General features: G+C 52.4%; 1 protein-coding gene across 1 annotated transcript in view; it reads right to left on the bottom strand.

Annotated features, from left to right (window-relative positions):
- LOC133357029 (palmitoyltransferase ZDHHC9-like) overlaps positions 1-17,183 on the bottom strand; it is a 98,866-nt gene that overhangs the window by 26,163 nt on the left and 55,520 nt on the right. The window contains exons 2-6 of the mRNA XM_061574769.1: positions 11,564-11,736; positions 10,220-10,378; positions 8,976-9,113; positions 5,172-5,220; positions 1,057-1,159 (exon numbers count right to left, since the gene is read on the bottom strand). Coding sequence (XP_061430753.1) covers positions 1,057-1,159; positions 5,172-5,220; positions 8,976-9,113; positions 10,220-10,378; positions 11,564-11,736 — 622 coding nt within the window. The remainder of the gene's footprint in view (positions 1-1,056; positions 1,160-5,171; positions 5,221-8,975; positions 9,114-10,219; positions 10,379-11,563; positions 11,737-17,183) is intronic.

Genomic DNA, 17,183 nt, shown 5'->3' with positions numbered 1-17,183 from the left:
GGTAGTTCAGCATGGTGGTGGAGTGTGGTGGTGGAGTGTGGTGGTGGAGTGTGGTGGAGTGTGGTGGTGGAGTGTGGTGTGGAGTGGTGGAGTGTGGTGGTGGAGTGTGGTGGGTGGGAGTGTGGGGGTGGAGTGTGGTAGTTTGGTTTGGTGGTGGAGTGTGGTAGTTCGGTGTGTGGTGGAGTGTGGTGGTGGAGTGTGGTGGTGGAGTGTGGTGGTGGAGCGTGGTGGTGGAGCGTGGTGGTGGAGTGTGGTGGTGGAGTGTGGTGGTGGAGTGTGGTGGAGTGTGGTGGAGTGTGGTAGTTCAGCATGGTGGTGGAGTGTGGTGGTGGAGTGTGGTGGTGGAGCGTGGTGGTGGAGTGTGGTGGTGGAGTGTGGTGGTGGAGTGGGGTAGCTCGGCGTGGTGGTGGAGTGTGGTGGTGGAGTGTGGTAGTTCGGTGTGGTGGTGGAGTGTGGTGGTGGAGTGTGGTGGTGGAGTGTGGTGGTGGAGTGTGGTGGTGGAGTGTGGTGGTGGAGCGTGGTGGTGGAGCGTGGTGGTGGAGCGTGGTGGTGGAGTGTGGTGGTGGAGTGTGGTGGTGGAGTGTGGTGGAGTGTGGTGGAGTGTGGTAGTTCAGCATGGTGGTGGAGTGTGGTGGTGGAGTGTGGTGGTGGAGTGTGGTGGTGGAGTGTGGTGGTGGAGTGGGTAGTTCGGCGTGGTGGTGGAGTGTGGTGGTGGAGTGTGGTGGTGGAGCGTGGTGGTGGAGTGTGGTGGTGGAGTGTGGTGGTGGAGCGTGGTGGTGGAGTGTGGTGGTGGAGTGTGGTGGTGGAGTGTGGTGGAGTGTGGTAGTTCAGCATGGTGGTGGAGTGTGGTGGTGGAGCGTGGTGGTGGAGTGTGGTGGTGGAGTGTGGTGGTGGAGTGGGGTAGCTCGGCGTGGTGGTGGAGTGTGGTGGTGGAGTGTGGTGGTGGAGTGTGGTGGTGGAGCGTGGTGGTGGAGCGTGGTGGTGGAGTGTGGTAGCTCAGCGTGGTGGTGGAGTGTGGTGGTGGAGTGTGGTGGTGGAGTGCGGCGTGCCACTCACGTCCTCGTTGGTGGTCTGGTTAGAGGCCACCAGGTAGGTGTGGAACCCCGACAGTCCGATGATCGACCACACGGAGAAGAAACAGACGACCGCTTCCAGCACAGTGCGGCCCCCGTCGCGGTCAAGGCCACCAACACCAGGGGGAGAGACTCGCGGCGAACTCGCCAACAAAACACAAGGGGGCCCCCCACCGGGGGGGCACAGCGAATGCCGTGGACTGGCGCAGAGTGTTTGTTGGGGGGGGGTGGGCGGTCGCCCGTTTTAAAATTTACGAGGAACCTCCTTTTCAAAAATAAAAATTCTACCCACGTGACTTTCCCGAAAGAACCAAAGAGTATGGATTCCCGCAGTCACGAAAGCTTCAAATCACGATTATTGCAACAAATCGCCCGCTGAAGTCACCACGAAACGGCCCGCGGTGTTGTTTGCGAAACGTGAAGATTGCCGCGGATTTAATATAATGCATCGGAAGGCAGGGAGAGAGAGAAACTGCGACGGGCACCGCCGTCGGCACACATCGCAAGCGGCGATAAATATGCAAAGCAAATAAGACTTCGCGAGCGGAAGAGTCGCATTTCATTCTCTCGCAGCGGCAACTCCCTTGAGAGGTTTGATGTTCCCCTCCGATGTCACGCGCCCGACCCTAATTGGGATTCCGCTTTCAATTCCGAGCAGTGGGTTGGAGACTCCGAGCGTCGCTGTCGTCAGAAGTGATCAATCCACTGCTGGATGAAGTCCTCCCACGCCCCCCATCCCAAGCCAATGCCACCCCCCCCCTCCCGATACCGCGACGCAACAATCCACACCGCGCCCGCTCAGTCTCCCCAGTTGACATCCTACTCGTGACGCATTCCATCCCCTTGGCTATTACACACAAAGTGCTTGCCACAACTGAACAGAGGTCGCAACCGGGTACCCGATACCCGTACCCTACCCGATACCCGGCTACCTGTACCCGGCCGGGTACGGGTACGGGTACCGGTTTGCGACCCTGGTGCGGCCGGGTACGGGTAGGCCGTGAGTCACTGGTGAGTCACCGTTTGTCACTCATTTCGGGTAGGGTACGTGTACGGGTAGGGAACGGGTACCCGTACCTGGCCGGGTACGGGTACGGGTACCCGTTTGCGACCCTGGTGCGGCCGGGTACGGGTACGGGTAAGGAATCAAAACCCGTTTGCGACCTCTGCAACTGAACCACGATACCTCGCTGACCTCGTAAAGGAGCTATAAACCATCATCATGCAAACTCCGGTCATCCTCGCAGCGGCAGCAGCGGCTTTAGGCTCAGCCATCGAACAAAGGCGATGGTCACCGCATCAACACGCCTGGCGCTTTCAGATGCGCTGCTTCTGCGGCCGTCTGGAACGCTCTTCCCTTCCGATATTAGGAAGCCACTGGAGCCGTGGATTTAAACTCTTTTCTTCATACCTGCTTTTTGTGTTTAGTTTTTTATCCTTCCCCCGCACCTCCGATTGGCACGGGTTGGCTACGTACGTTTCCAAAGAAGTTCAACACACGTGCATAGTATTACTGCACGCACGCACGCACGCCATGAAATATATTGCCAAGTCCAAATGTTCTACGCTTTGATAAAATCTTCTTGGTTCTTTCGGTAAAGTCACGTAGAAGGGAAATAATAAAATAATAAAAATAAAACAATCAAATAATTCTCACGACGTTTCGGCCACAACGCAAGCAGCCATCCTCAGGTGAAGAACAGGTCTGTCGGAAAGACGCCAAATTCTCCTGAGGACGGCTGCTTGCGTTGTGGCCGAAACGTCGTGAGAATGATTTTATTATGTTTTATTTTTATTATTTTATTATTTCCGTTCTACGTGACTTTACCGAAAGAACCAAGAAGATGAATCCCTGCAGTCACGAAAGAAGCTTTAAATCGAACTTTGATAAAATGTTCACTGCTTTGCACTCTACCATTTTATCTGTGTTTGACATTGCAATATTTACCTTTCAACTGTTGACCCGGGAGGGATTAATTTGTCTGCCAGAGATAAGCGCAGCACTGGACACAACCCCCATTGCGATTGCTGTGGCTCAAGCTGAGTCTCCAGGCTTCTCGCTCCGCCCAACCCGGGGATGATAACGTGTCGGACAATGCCCCCCCCCCCGCCCCCCCACCTCTCAAATGGCTCACGCAATTAAGCCACGTCGGAATGTCTCGGCACTAACGAGATTGCGTCTGAAGGGCTTCGGATGAGGATTATTCCGCGCGCGCGTTCGTAAAGGAGACGTCTTCGCTAAGATGACATTCATCCGCCGGCTCGCCACATCTGAGCTTTCTCATCTCAAACTAGAAATCAAACTAAACTTTTTGGATTTTTCCACATAAGGTCCAGTTCAGAAGCGACCTGGTCACAAATTATAGCTCAACAAAGTGGCTTTTATCATCACATGGACATTTCTAGCAGACAAATACTCCAAACGCGTGGTGATGCGGATTCTAAATGTGGAAGGAAAAACCGGAGGACCCGGAGAAAAATCCACGCGACGTTGGGGAGAGAGAGAGAGAGACACGCAAACTCAAAATATACAGCAGCAGGCGTCAGGGTCGGGATCGAACCCACAACCTCCTGTATACCAAGCGAGGTAGTTAACATCTCCTAGCCACTGTGGTGCCCTGCTCTCCACGGCACGAACGTACGTACACAACACGGGTGGTTCTTCCACTCGGGAACACGTTTCACGGATCGCGCGCTGTGAAAACGCAGAGCGCCCCACCCCCCCTCCCCGCATTATAACGCGGTTTCTGAGCACTCAACAACGGACTACTTTCTTGAGCTGGCCGGCTGAGCGATGGCGATACGGTCGGCGGAATGATACAGGAACACAGTGACGCGGCGGTGTATCCTCATCTCAGACCTGTGTCCCGCCATGGGACGATTCGAATGTTATGCGATTCAAATTTTTACGTACAAATGCGATTCTAATTTGCATCGATTTTAGTCACTTACTTGTGCCACGTAATGCACGCGGCGCGGGGTGCCGTGCGGGAACGCAGCATCTCCTGCTCGGGCTGTGGCACGTCAAACGAAGAACTTGCTAATTGTTTTGTTACCCTTCTATCTGGCAACAAAACTGACACCTTTTTTTTACGAGGAGTCATGTTTGCATAGACCACAATACCTGCAGCCGTAATGCAAACAATAAACACAACTCTGATAATGTATGCACTGTCCTTGAAGTTGATTGGTCCACACCCGAGACAGCTTTCCTTAGAGCCTAGTCTCACATGGTGTTGGACCAGATGATGCCAAAAGGCACACAACTCAAAGACAATGCACCATCAGAGTATGAGAGCTCGGGGTAAGCATTTACACCATTGGAACCTCATTTGCCAGTAAAAAATATGATAATTGGTTTTTTACCCTTCTATCTGGCAACAAAACTGACACCTTTTTTTTACAAGGAGTCATGTTTGCATAGACCACAATACCTGCAGCCGTAATGCAAACAATAAACACAACTCTGATAATGTATGCACTGTCCTTGAAGTTGATTGGTTCACACCCGAGACAGCTTTCCTTAGAGCCTAGTCTCACATGGTGTTGGACCAGATGATGCCAAAAGGCACACAACTCAAAGACAATGCACCATCAGAGTATGAGAGCTCGGGGTAAGCATTTACACCATTGGAACCTCATTTGCCAGTAAAACATATGATAATTGGTTTTTTACCCTTCTATCTGGCAACAAAACTGACACCTTTTTTTTACAAGGAGTCATGTTTGCATAGACCACAATACCTGCAGTCGTAATACAAACAAAGAACATAACTCTGATAATGTATGTGCACTGTCCTTGAAGTTGATTGGTCCACACCCGAGACAGCTTTCCTTAGAGCCTAGTCTCACATGGTATTGGACCAGATGACGCCAGGTGTCCGTTTTGTTGCCAGATAGAAGGGTAACAAAAATAATTATCATATTTTTTACTGCCAAATGAGGTTCCAATGGAGGAACTTGCTGTCGCACGCGGCCAACAATTTCGCGTCACGCCAACAATCGCGGTCGATATGACGTGGAGGTGGGGGGGGGGGGATGCGGGAGGTGGGGGGTCAGGGGGGGGGCCCACGTGGGTTGACGCCACAGAAAGGATATCTCGCAGGGCTGTCCTTGAGGGCGTTCAGAAAGCCGTCACGTTGAGACACTGCGGGACGAGAGAGAAGGAGGACATGGGAGGAGGGGGAGGTCAGGCCGCCGCTATCACAAACACCCACCGCTCCATTTGAGAAGCGGGGCCCAGGCCGAGAATTTGAAAGTGCGCGAAAACGGTTATTTGTACACACGGCGTGCGTGTGTTCACTGCTTTGTCGTCGTCGAACCGCTGTTGGATGAGTCGGGGGAGAGGGGGGGGGGGTTTCTTTGACCATACTTCGCCACGCTGGTCAGCGTGGGTTGGTAAACGTGGGCGGTATGGGGGTGTGGGAGAGAGCAGGTAACGTGTAGGGTCACCATTGGGGTTTGCTGCACTCCCCACTGCCGACCCACACAGTAGTCGCGCAGCTTTTATTAAAAAACTAAACTATTTCTTATTTTTATTTTACAAATGAAAGGTCCACAAAAGCTGTAGAGGGACAAACCCGGAAGGACCCGGAGAAAAATCCACGCGGCCACGTGGAGTGAGTAACGCAAACACCAAATATACATTCTAGATTTGAAGCTTTCGTGACTGCAAGGACTCATACTCTTAGGTCTTTCGGTAAAGTCACGTGGGTAAAAAATGACCGTCACAGCCAGATTTGCTGCATCAAGTGATGCAGCAAATCTGGCTGTGACGGTCCCACCTGATGACGGAGACTTGTGCTGCCTCCGAAACGTCGTGATTTTATTATTTTATTTTTTTATTAATTTTAATTTCATTTTTTACCTACGTGACTTTACTGAAAGAACTAAGAGCACCAAATATACAGCAGCAGGCGTCAAGGGCTGGGATCGAACCCACGAACTCCTGTGTACCAGGCGAGGTAGTTAACAACTCGCCACCATGGCTCCCGATTGTTCACGTGACAAACTTTACTCGTGCGGCTGTGTCGGGGTGGTGCTCGTGGGATGACGACACATTTACACGATCGAACGCACGACATCCTGCATACCAGGCGAGGTAGTTAACATCTCCTAGCCAACGTGATGATGATGAGAGAGAGAGACACGCAAACACCAAATATACAGCAGCAGGCGTCAGGGTTGGGATCGAACCCACGACCTCGTGTGTACCAGGCGAGGTAGTTAACATCTCCTAGCCACCGTGATGATGATGAGATAGAGAAAGACACGCAAACTCTAAATATACAGCAGGCATCAGGGTTGGGATCGAACCCACGACCTCCTGCGTACCAGGCGAGGTAGTTAACATCTCCTAGCCACCATGGCGCCCTCTCGCACCTCCGATTAGCACGGTTGGCTACGTACGGTGCAGAAGAAGTTCAACGTGCACACACATTTCGAAAATTCCTCAATTGTGTTGCCTTGTCCCAATTCATTTGAGTTTTGTCAGCGCCCCGATTTCAGGTGACACTCACAGGAATAAAAATCGATATCAACAATGACAGCAGTGGATAAAATATTAACTTAAAGAACAAACAACTAAAACGCTTTCATGCTGGCGTTAAAATGAATTCATTTAGAATGTGTCTCCTGACTTTTCGGGTCAGCCTGTAAATGCAGGACACGTGTGTGATTGTGTGTGGAGCGGTAGTGGTTAGCACGCTGCGCTACGAACCCGGGGACTCGAGTTCGATTCCCGCTCACCGCCAAACACCAGTGACGAATACATGAACCGGTCCCGGGCCTCCTCTAGGTCGACTCAGCCTGACACGAGTACCTGGTGCGGTGTGCAAAAATCGCCACTGGGGAGACAAAGGCGGCCGGGCACGGTGCTGACCACCCACCCCCTCGTGTCCCGTGCCTTTCATAAGTGCTACTCGCTAACAGCACTTGCCCCTGCAATCTGTTGAAGGCTATACGGGGGATCTTTGTCTTTTTGTGCGCACAAAGGAACACTCAGGCACACACTGCCCTCTGGAAGAAAAGGCGCCCCCCCCCCCCCCCTCGCACACCGCCGTTCCAACAATACGCATTTAGCCAGCACTTCACGCGACACAATCTACTCACGGGTCATATTTCCTCACCAATTGCATCTCGCTGTTTGGAACGAGAGCTCGGGTTCCGTTCGCCCTGCAGTCACGAGGCGCCGTGGTGGCTAGGAGATGTTAACTACCTCGCCTGGTACACAGGAGGTCGTGGGTTCGATCCCGACTCCTGACGCCTGCTGCTGTATATTTTGAGTTTGCGTGTCTCTCTCTCATTATCATCATCATCATCACGGTGGCTAGGAGATGTTAACTACCTCGCCTGGTATACAGGAGGTCGTGGGTTCGTTCCCGACCCTGACGCCCGCTGCTGTATATTTGGAGTTTGTGGGTCTTTCTCTCTCCCCATGGTGAGATGTTAACTACCTCGCCTGGTACACAGGAGGTCGTGGGTTCGATCCCAGCCCCTGACGCCTGCTGCTGTATATTTGGAGTTTGCGTGTCTCTCTCTCTCTCCCCGTGGTGAGATGTTAACTACCTCGCCTGGTACACAGGAGGTCGTGGTTTCGATCCTGGCCCCTGACGCCTGCTGTATATTTGGAATTTGCCTGTTTTCGTGGTCGCGTGCAATTTTCTCCGGGTCCTCCAGTTTTGACCCTCGACATTTAGAAATATACATTTAAGAGTATCAGAATCATTTATACTGGAGGAATCCGATGAGCTATAATGCTCTTTTATTATAGATGGCCAGGCTGGTATAAATATTCACATAAGCCACTTCTCATTGAGCTATCATTTGTGGCTAGGTATATTAAGCAAAAGAGTTATAGAGCTCAGTGGGCCTTACCTGGTAAAATAACAAATAGTCTTAGTTCAGTTTTAATAGTTCAATTCAGCTGTCCGTAACGTGCTGCGTTTTTATCTGCCCGGCGCTCCGCTCGTTGTGCTTGCGAGCACCCCAGAAGCCTCAAGGCGCACCGAGCCTGGGCATCACTGTTTCACTGCTTTTATGGCTTTATTTTGGTGATTTTTGAAAAGTTTTTCGGTTTGGCCATGTTTGTTTGTTGTAGTACAGAGTTAGACTGATGGTCTTAATCTAAGTTGTCTTGTGGTTGTTGTTGTTTGACTTGCATCCCACTGGGATTTTTTCACACAGTGTTGGTGTACGGTGATTTTTCTGCAATATTTTGCTGTCTTTTCTTGGATTTTTTCACTTTAAGATGTTTTCTTGTTCATGTTTTTGTTTTTTGTTTGTTGCGGTTGCACCCGATTCAAGAGCCGAATGGCTCACAGGGGCTATACCTAATAAATGAAACTTGAACTTGAACTTGATTGCCCAGGAAGCGGCCTTCACTAGCCTCTCCTCCTTGCTATGACCACGTGGTCACGGGCGCAACATCGAGCGCCCGCCCCGTAAGTGAATCCTGGGTGTTGATCCAGTCAATAAGCAAATCTATCATCGGCAACCGTGAACATTTTCCAGGAAACCCGGGACGGCAGCGGGCGTTTAGGCAGCGAAGGACGCGTCTGGAAAATCAAGCGGGCGGGGGGGGCATCCGTGGCATCGTGCGGGCAACGTTAGAAAGCCACCGAAGGCTTCGGCTACTCGCGGTCGTCATCCCTACTACGATGGGAGGCCTGCGAGGGGCCCAAGTGCTTCCGGCACGTAACCCTCTTTGGGTGGGTGGGGGGTGGGGGGCGTTTCGTCCCGACGGGTTACGCCGTTCAACGACCCGCGATTCGCCGAGCCAATGTTGGCAAGTTGGCTTCGAGCACGGGGCGACCAAAGGATCGTGTAAATGAATAATGAGCCGCGTGCGGTTGCACGGTGTTGGTGGTGGTGGTGGGTGGTGGGGTGGTGGTTGCCACTCACGCAGGGCTATGTGCACGATGATGAACGCGAAGATGTAGACGGTGAGGAGCGACAGGGAGAGGACGAACATGTAGAAGAATCTGTAGTTCCTCTTGCCGACGCAGTTGCCCACCCAGGGGCAGTGGTGGTCGAAGTGCTCTGCGCACGAACAGCACCGCACGCGGGAGACACACGCGCACACAACAACAACCACCACCACCGCGGTGCGATCGTTAAGACTGTTCAATGACATTGACATCGCCACGCAGACACCGATTACGAGGAATCGAGTCTGCATCACCCTCTCTCTTGTGGCTTTGTGTCCCACCGGTGCTAGAGACCAAAGGATGCCAAGATGTGACCAGTACAGGGACAATGCAAAAGCTTAAACAGTTCACGTGAATGCAGACTTGATGCTTTGTAAAAAGGTGTCGATTTGGTCTTTGAACATCTTAACACATCCTGTATTATAAGCCTCCTATTTCTTTATCATCTTCATAGTGGCAAAAACGGGTCCCGTAAATACATCCACATCATTCCTTGTGTGTGCGCACACATACACAAACATCAAAGATACCCTGCAAAGCCTCAACAGACTGCTGGAAAAGTGATGTTAGCGAGTGCCTATTAAGTCCGGTACGGCACAGCAAGCAATTGGGGTGGGTCGGCAGCAACACGCCAGGCCGCCTTTGTCTCCCCAGTGCCGACGTTTACACGCCGGAGGCAGCTAGCGCAAATTTAAGGCTCAGTCAACCTACAGCGAGACCGAGGAACGGTACAGATATTCGTCAACGAAACGAAACTATTTTTTTTATTTGATCAGGTAAGGCCCACTCTGTGCTAATGCAGCTATTTTTCAGAAGTGACTTGGCTATAACAAATGATTGCTCAACCAAGTTTATCATCATCATCATCACGTAAAAATTTGTAGCAGCCAAATACTCTAAACGCATGGTGATGCTGATTCTAAATGTGGAGGGGAAAAACCGGAGGACCCGGAGAAAAATCCACGCGATCACGGGGAAAGAGAAAGACATGCAAACTCCAAATATAAACAGCAGGCGTCAGGGTCGGGATCGAACCCACGGACTCCTGTACACCGGGCGAGGGAGATAACATCTCGCCACGCTGGCCACGATCTGGAAACAAACGGCTCGCGGGGTTCATAGCGCAGTGGTGTTTCGAACGCTAACCGCTCGCTCCGCCCTCCCCTAACCCCCCCCCCCCCCCCCCCCCCCTCACAGCACACACAGCCCAGCGCTCACCCACGCAGTTGTCGCAGAGGCTACAGTGGGAGGCTCGCGGCGGGCGGAATATCTTGCACGTGAGGCAGTACTTGAGCTTCACGTTCTGCCCGTTGATTTTCACCTCCTTCATGCGCGGGGGCGGCCGGTAGTTGTTTGCGTTGCCGCCGTTCGCCACCTCTGCAGGGGTGAGGGGGGTAGGGGTGGCGGGGGGGGGCGGGGGGTGGGCACGGGGTTGAAGGGGGGCAGGGATCGATGGGTTAAACCACGCCGCCGAGCAGAAGGGGACAGCGCCGTGGATCGCGATCAAAAAAGTTGAACATTTGCAAGAGGCATTTCGTCCGTAGGCCTCGTCAGCGCGAGGAGGTTGCCGCGCCACCGGTGGCACAACGACCACGCGTCGGGATTTCACTTCCCGAACGCGTCCGGTCCCCGAGGCTGGCTGCCAGCGGCGTAGCGCAATTTCTCGCTCGCCGCCGCCGTTCTCGCCCCTCCCCGCAACGGAGGCACGCACCCCTCCGCCACTCGGAGAGGTGGCGCCGTGACGAAGGAAACCCCCTCGCGCGCAACGGCTGCGGTTGATATCCGCGACTGTGCCTGAACCGGGAAATCGGACAAATTGAGCGAAACGCATGCTCACAGTATTGCAGAAACGAGCCAGAGCTAAAAACGGAAATGCATTAGGAGATTGCCAATACGTAAGTAGATACTCAGATTGTAAATGTTGTGGCTTGGCTCTCCAACACACAACCGGTGTGCTGTACTAGTACACTACAATATACACTACACTATACACTACTATACACTACACACTAGTGCTGTACTAGTATACTACACTATACACTACACCACACACTAGTGCTGTACTAGTGACGAATTGGCACGCTCTGTTTACGTGACAAACCTTACTAGTTGGCTGTGTCGGGTGGTGGCGGGTTAAATGACACATTTATATATTTACACGATCTAACCCCAAAAAAAAAACTGTATTATGGATGATATTGATCACGAAGGCCTACGCACTTGCTAATTAAATACTTGAAGGCAACCGACGATTGTGGAAAAGCGTCACATAATCCACGTATTTGCACGATTCATTAAGACTTGTTGTGAAATGACTTACATGTGACGATGATGATGTTGATCGTGGGTAATGTTGATGGGCGATTACGATTAAAAACTAAACTATTTTTTATTTTAGCACGTAAGGCCCCACTGAACTATGTAGCTGTTAACATCTCATATAGCCAACCGTGAACCGCAAAAGAACTCGCGTCGCTCCGTTCCGTTGGCACGGCGAGCTACCGTAACTCGCTGGCGGTTTGCCGGCAATGATCACGGGGGGATTGGAGGGGGGCGCTTTACCGTCCGAGCCGAGGATCTGCTTCTCCAGGTCGGCCGCTTCGTCTGCGGCCGCTCGGGGCAGGACGCCGGGGTCGCTGAAGCTCGTGCGCAGGAGGCTGCACATGACGAAGATGAAGAGGGCCGCGCCGACCGCCGGCACCGCGGGGTTCAGGTTCTCCGCCAGGAACGGGCAACTGCCGGCAGACGGACAGAGGGAGGGACGGAGGGGCCGCGGTTATATCTCGGTAAGAGGCTTTATTCCATCTTGAATTGAAGCTTTCGTGACCGCAGGGATTCATCTTCTTGGTTCTTTCGGTAAAGTCACGTAGGTAGAAATAAAACAAAATATATACCTTAAATAGTCGCTCCAAGCCTGGGGTGTGTCATTCAGACGCTGTCTTCTCGACAGACCTGCTCTCCACCTGAGGACGGCTGCTTGCGTTGTGGCCGGAACGTCGCGAGAATCATTTTTATTATTTTATTATTTCCATTCTACGTGACTTTACCGAAAGAACCAAGAAGATGAATCCCTGCAGTCACGAAAGCTTTAAATCGAAATAAAACAAAATAAATCACGACGTTTCGAACGCAACACAAGCGCCCGTCTTCAGGTGAAAATCGCGATAGCCGCGATTGTCTGCTGCGAGCAGACATCGTGCTGCTTATCGTGATTAATTTTGGTTTATTTCTACCTACGTGACTTTACCGAAAGAACCAAAGAGTAAGGCTCTATTCAGCAAAGATACGGTGTGAGAGATTGTGTGGTGCCACGATTAAAAATGTTACCCGCACCATCCGAAGCGATGCTGCTGCCGCCAGACTTTTCACCCACACCTCGAATCTGAGAGCACGTCACCCCGATTGCTTCTAACCCTCCCCCCGCTGACTTCCAAAACCAATCCCAGATCAATATCAAGATCACACTCACCGGTCTTTCAGAATCCTTCCCATGAACTCACCCCCTTGCCTACCGCTACCCTCTCATCTCACTCAACTCCCCCCTCCACACACTCTACCACCTCTCATCTCACTCCAATCCCTTCCACGCGCTCTCCGCTCCAGCAACCGAGGCGTTCTATCGAAGCCACCACCCAACCGTTTCTCATTGGGAGGTCGCTCATTCTCCTCTGCTGCCCCCACAGTCTGAAACACCCTTCCCGCAGCCCACCGTGCTGCCGACTCCCTGCCCCCGTTCAGGCCGAGACTGACGAACCATCCCTCGTCCTCTCTCCGTTCGCGACCGACTGCCTCTCAATCAGAGGTCGCAACCGGGTACCCGATACCCGGCTACCCCTACCCAGCCGGGTACGGGTACCCGTTTGCGACCCTGGTGCGGCCGGGTACGGGTAGGCCGCGAGTCACTGGTGAGTAACTGTTTGTCACTCATTTCCCAACGTCTTGTCTCTTCGCACAATTCAAGTTCCTAGAATCAACCCACCCGCGCCTGCAACATTAATTCATCCCAGAGGTCGCAATCAGGTACCCGATACCCGTACCCGGCCGGGTACAGGTGTAGGGTACGGGTACGGCCGGGTACGGGTACCCGTTTGCGACCCTGGTGCGGCCGGGTACGGGTAAAAAAATCAAAACCCGTTTGCGACCTCTGCTCTCAATACAAAGGAAACATTCCCCGCCCCCCCGTGTCGGGACGGCGCCGGGAGACGCGGTCGCATCGAGACACCGCGATGTTGAATCGCGCTGCGCTGCAGTCGCATCGACGCACGCACGGACCCGCAGGCTCGCGTGAAGACCCACAGGTCGCACCCGAGAAGACCCGAAGCATCTCTCTGTAAAATAATCACGTCCACGGCTCTGCAGATTTTCCCTCGCACACAGACGCAACGTAGATCCCAAAAACTGGCACCTTGTATTGTACCGTTCCGGACATCGCATGCGCAGTTATTAACAATTTATGAACTTGAAAAAAATCGTTACTTTTTAATTATATATATCTATTTCATTTTAATATAAAATGTAAATGTGCGTGGCTCATTAATGATTTACCTCTACAATGTCGAAAGTGATGCATCCACGTTTGCGTGGTGCAGCGTTGGTTCACATCCGCCGAGTTTGCACTTTTTAAGAAGGGACTGATAGAAAAAGAAAATCACTACCATCTCACAGAGCCCACCGTGGAAATCAATATCAAGGGCTCATCTTTTGTTGTTTATTGAATAGTTATCGGGGGGGCCAGTGGTAGGCACAGCGCGTTGCAGGGCTTCGAGGTTCGAATGCGGCAGGCAGCCCTGGTTAATACCAGCTCTGGTTAATGACCACAGCTGTAGTAACCACTTTTAGCTCGGCCATCGAAAAACTGGCGGTCACCGCATCGCACGGCGCTTCCAGACGCGCTTCTTGCGGCCGTCTGGAACGCACCTTCCTCCCAATGTGAGGAAGCCACTGGGAGCCATGCCACTTTTAAACCATCATCATCGAGATTGACAAACTCATTTTTTTTGCGTTTTCAATTGCGGTCCTTCCCCCCGCGCCTCCTGACTAAGCACGTTTGCCTACTTACGGTGCGCGAAAGAACAAGCTGAACGTACTGCCTACGTACGCGTGCACTCGTACAATTCAACGTCATCCGCTTTGCGGTGGACGTCATCAAGATAACCCGTGACATCAACCGAAAAGAGCCGCTTAGAAAAAATTATAAACCACCATTGGAACCTCATTTGCCAGTAAAAAATATGATAATTGTTTTTTTACCCTTCTATCTGGCAACAAAACTGACACCTTTTTTTTACAAGGAGTCATGTTTGCATAGACCACAATACCTGCAGTCATAATGCAAACAAAAAACACAACTCTGATAATGTATGCACTGTCCTTGAAGTTGATTGGTCCACACCCGAGACAGCTTTCCTTAGAGCCTCGTCTCACATGGTGTTGGACCAGATGACGCCAAAAGGTGCACAACTCAAAGACAACGCACCATCAGAGTATGAGAGCTCGGGGTAAGCATTTACACCATTGGAACCTCATTTGCCAGTAAATCAACTTCAAGGACAGTGCATACATTACCAGAGTTATGTTTCTTGTATTGCATTATGACTGCAGGTATTGTGGTCTATGCAAACATGACTCCTTGTAAAAAAAAGGTGTCAGTTATGTTGCCAGATAAAAGGGTCAAAAAACAATTATCAATCTAAACCACGTTAAGAAACGGACTCGATTGGGATCGGCACGCAGTGACCGACGGCCGCACGCGACTAGCGGAGGTGGGGGGGGGGAGCGGGGGGGGGAGAGGGGGGGGGAGCGGAGGGGGGGGAGCGGGGGGGGGAGCGGGGGGGGGGGCCCTCTGTGGCCAGCAGTCGGTGCGAGCGGGCAACTCCGTGCCGGCAACGCGCAAAAATAAAAAACGGACGCTTTAGAGCGGGGGATGAAATTCACTGACCAGTTATGGTCCCCCCTCGTTCGTCTCTCACTGGGGCCGCGAGGGCATTTACTAAACGGCGATAAACACTCAACTCGGGCACAGGAAGAGGGGAGCCCCACCTTCCTTTGCCCGAAATAGCCCCCCCACACACATAGCCCCCCCACACACGCACACCCCTCCCCACGCACACCCCTCCCCACGCACACCCCCCCACCCACACACCCCCCTCCCCACACACACCCCTCCCCACACAAAGACAAAGATCCCCCGTATAGCCTTAACAGACTGTAGGGGCAAGTGTTATTAGCGAGCACCTATGAATGCCGGAACGGTACACGAGGGGGTGGGTGGCCAGCACCACGCCCGACCGCCTTTGTCTCCCGAGCGGCGATGTTTACACACCGCACCAGGTACTCATTTGAGGCTGAGTCGACCTAGGGGAGGCCCAGGACCGGTTCAGATAATCGTCACTGGTGTTGGCCGTGAGCGGGAATCGAACCCGGGTCGCCAAGTTCGTAGTGCAGCGCGCTAACCGCTACACCACCGCTCCCCACACACACCCCTCCCCACACACACCCCTCCCCACACACACCCCTCCCCACACCCCCCCTGGGGTTATGGGAGCACTGAGAATCTGGCTGGGATTGAAACGGGACACAAAGAGAGGGCGCGCGTGCGCCACAGTGTTTGTGGCACGCGATGCATTTGTCGAGTTCCTGAAAGCGAATGCACGGGGGGCGGTCCGTCCATCTTTCCGCCCATCCATCCATCAGTCCTTCCTCCATTTGTTCCTTCCATCAGTCCCATCCTTCCTTCCGTCCATCTCATCCTTCCTTCAAACCTTCCCGTCCATCCCATCCTTCCTTCCGTCCATCTCATCCTTCCTTCAAACCTTTCCGTACGTCCCATCCTTCCTTCCTTCAGTCCGTTTTTTTAATGAATATTAATTTGATAAACGAGCGAGGTCCTGCAAAACGAGTGGCGCGTGCATACGCTTTGTCTGCCGAGCGTCACGTGATCACAACTGACATGCGAGTACTTTGACATACGAGTGCTTTGGATTACAAACACGTTTCCCGGAACGAATTATGCTCGCAATCCAAGGATTTACTGTAGAAACCATTAGCAACATGCAACGAAAACATGCTCTGATAATATCATATACATGGCATTGCCTTTGAAACTGATAGGCCTACACCAGAGACAGCCGTCTCTATGGCTTTGTCTCATCAGTGTCAGACCAGAGAACGCCAAAGGCTGAACAGTACAAGCGCTATGCCACAAGTATCGGAGCAGTTGGCGACGTTTGGGGCAGTGACTCTTCTTCGTAGCCGCGTGATGCAATGACGACAACATATGTAAGATACACGAAGAACGCATTAATTAGATGAACATACGCAGGGTAGAGAAATCATACTGGTGGGAACCTCCTGGTTCCACCAGCCCACAGGGGATTATTGTGTCCGTCCATTGTGCATCCAAAAATGGGAGGGGTGGGGCTGGGTGGAAAGGGGAGGGTGGGGAGGGGCTGCTCACCCCGTGGTGCCCTTATAAACCTCAACGTATAACCTACTCACGCCGGCTTGTGCCCGCCCTCACAGTCGGGCATATTTGCGGAATACACCACGCCGCCGTTGACCCTGGCCATTGACCGAGCAACCCAACGTTCCTACCAGCTCCCTCCGCAGGAACGTGTTAATTGATCGTAAAAAAAAAAAAATCGCTTCTCGCATACTTCCTTATTTTATTGGAATGAGTGCAGTCATTGATATCGCTGTTATCAGTTTTCTATTTCGCCGAGATTGCATCTTTACCTGTGAGAGTAGTCTAAATTTTACGTAACGCACTTTGAGATATTTCAATGTGAACGTGCTTTTACGAAATTGAGGTGGTTATTATTATGATGATGATGATCGTTAAAAGTAAACGTGCTTTGCCCCAGGACCCATCGGGGGCGAGAGAAGGGGGCGACCGCCGATGGTAGGAGGGATGAACCAAGGAGTGGCAGCCAAGGGAGGGAACGTCAACCGCAGAGATAAATTGATGAAGTCAGCTCATCGGGCGGGCGCCAGACGAAATGCGCCATCGGCTAGACCGTACGAGACGGTCGACGGCCAGGGGCGAGGGCTTCCTCCAGCAGTAGATAGCGGCGAATCGGGGCGACCGACCGGTGTGGCGAGGCACGGTCAAACATCTCGCACTCGGCCGGCACGTCTTTCATCATTCAGCAGCGCCGCCATGAGGTCATCAAAGAGTTAAGAT

Source organism: Lethenteron reissneri, chromosome 56 (genome assembly GCF_015708825.2).
Source record: "Lethenteron reissneri isolate LAM-NWPU_2019-01 chromosome 56, ASM1570882v1, whole genome shotgun sequence".
Classification (NCBI taxonomy): Eukaryota; Metazoa; Chordata; class Hyperoartia; order Petromyzontiformes; family Petromyzontidae; genus Lethenteron; species Lethenteron reissneri.
The sequence above is the reverse complement of the archived record's forward strand: the minus strand, read 5'-3'. Positions and strand labels throughout refer to the sequence as shown.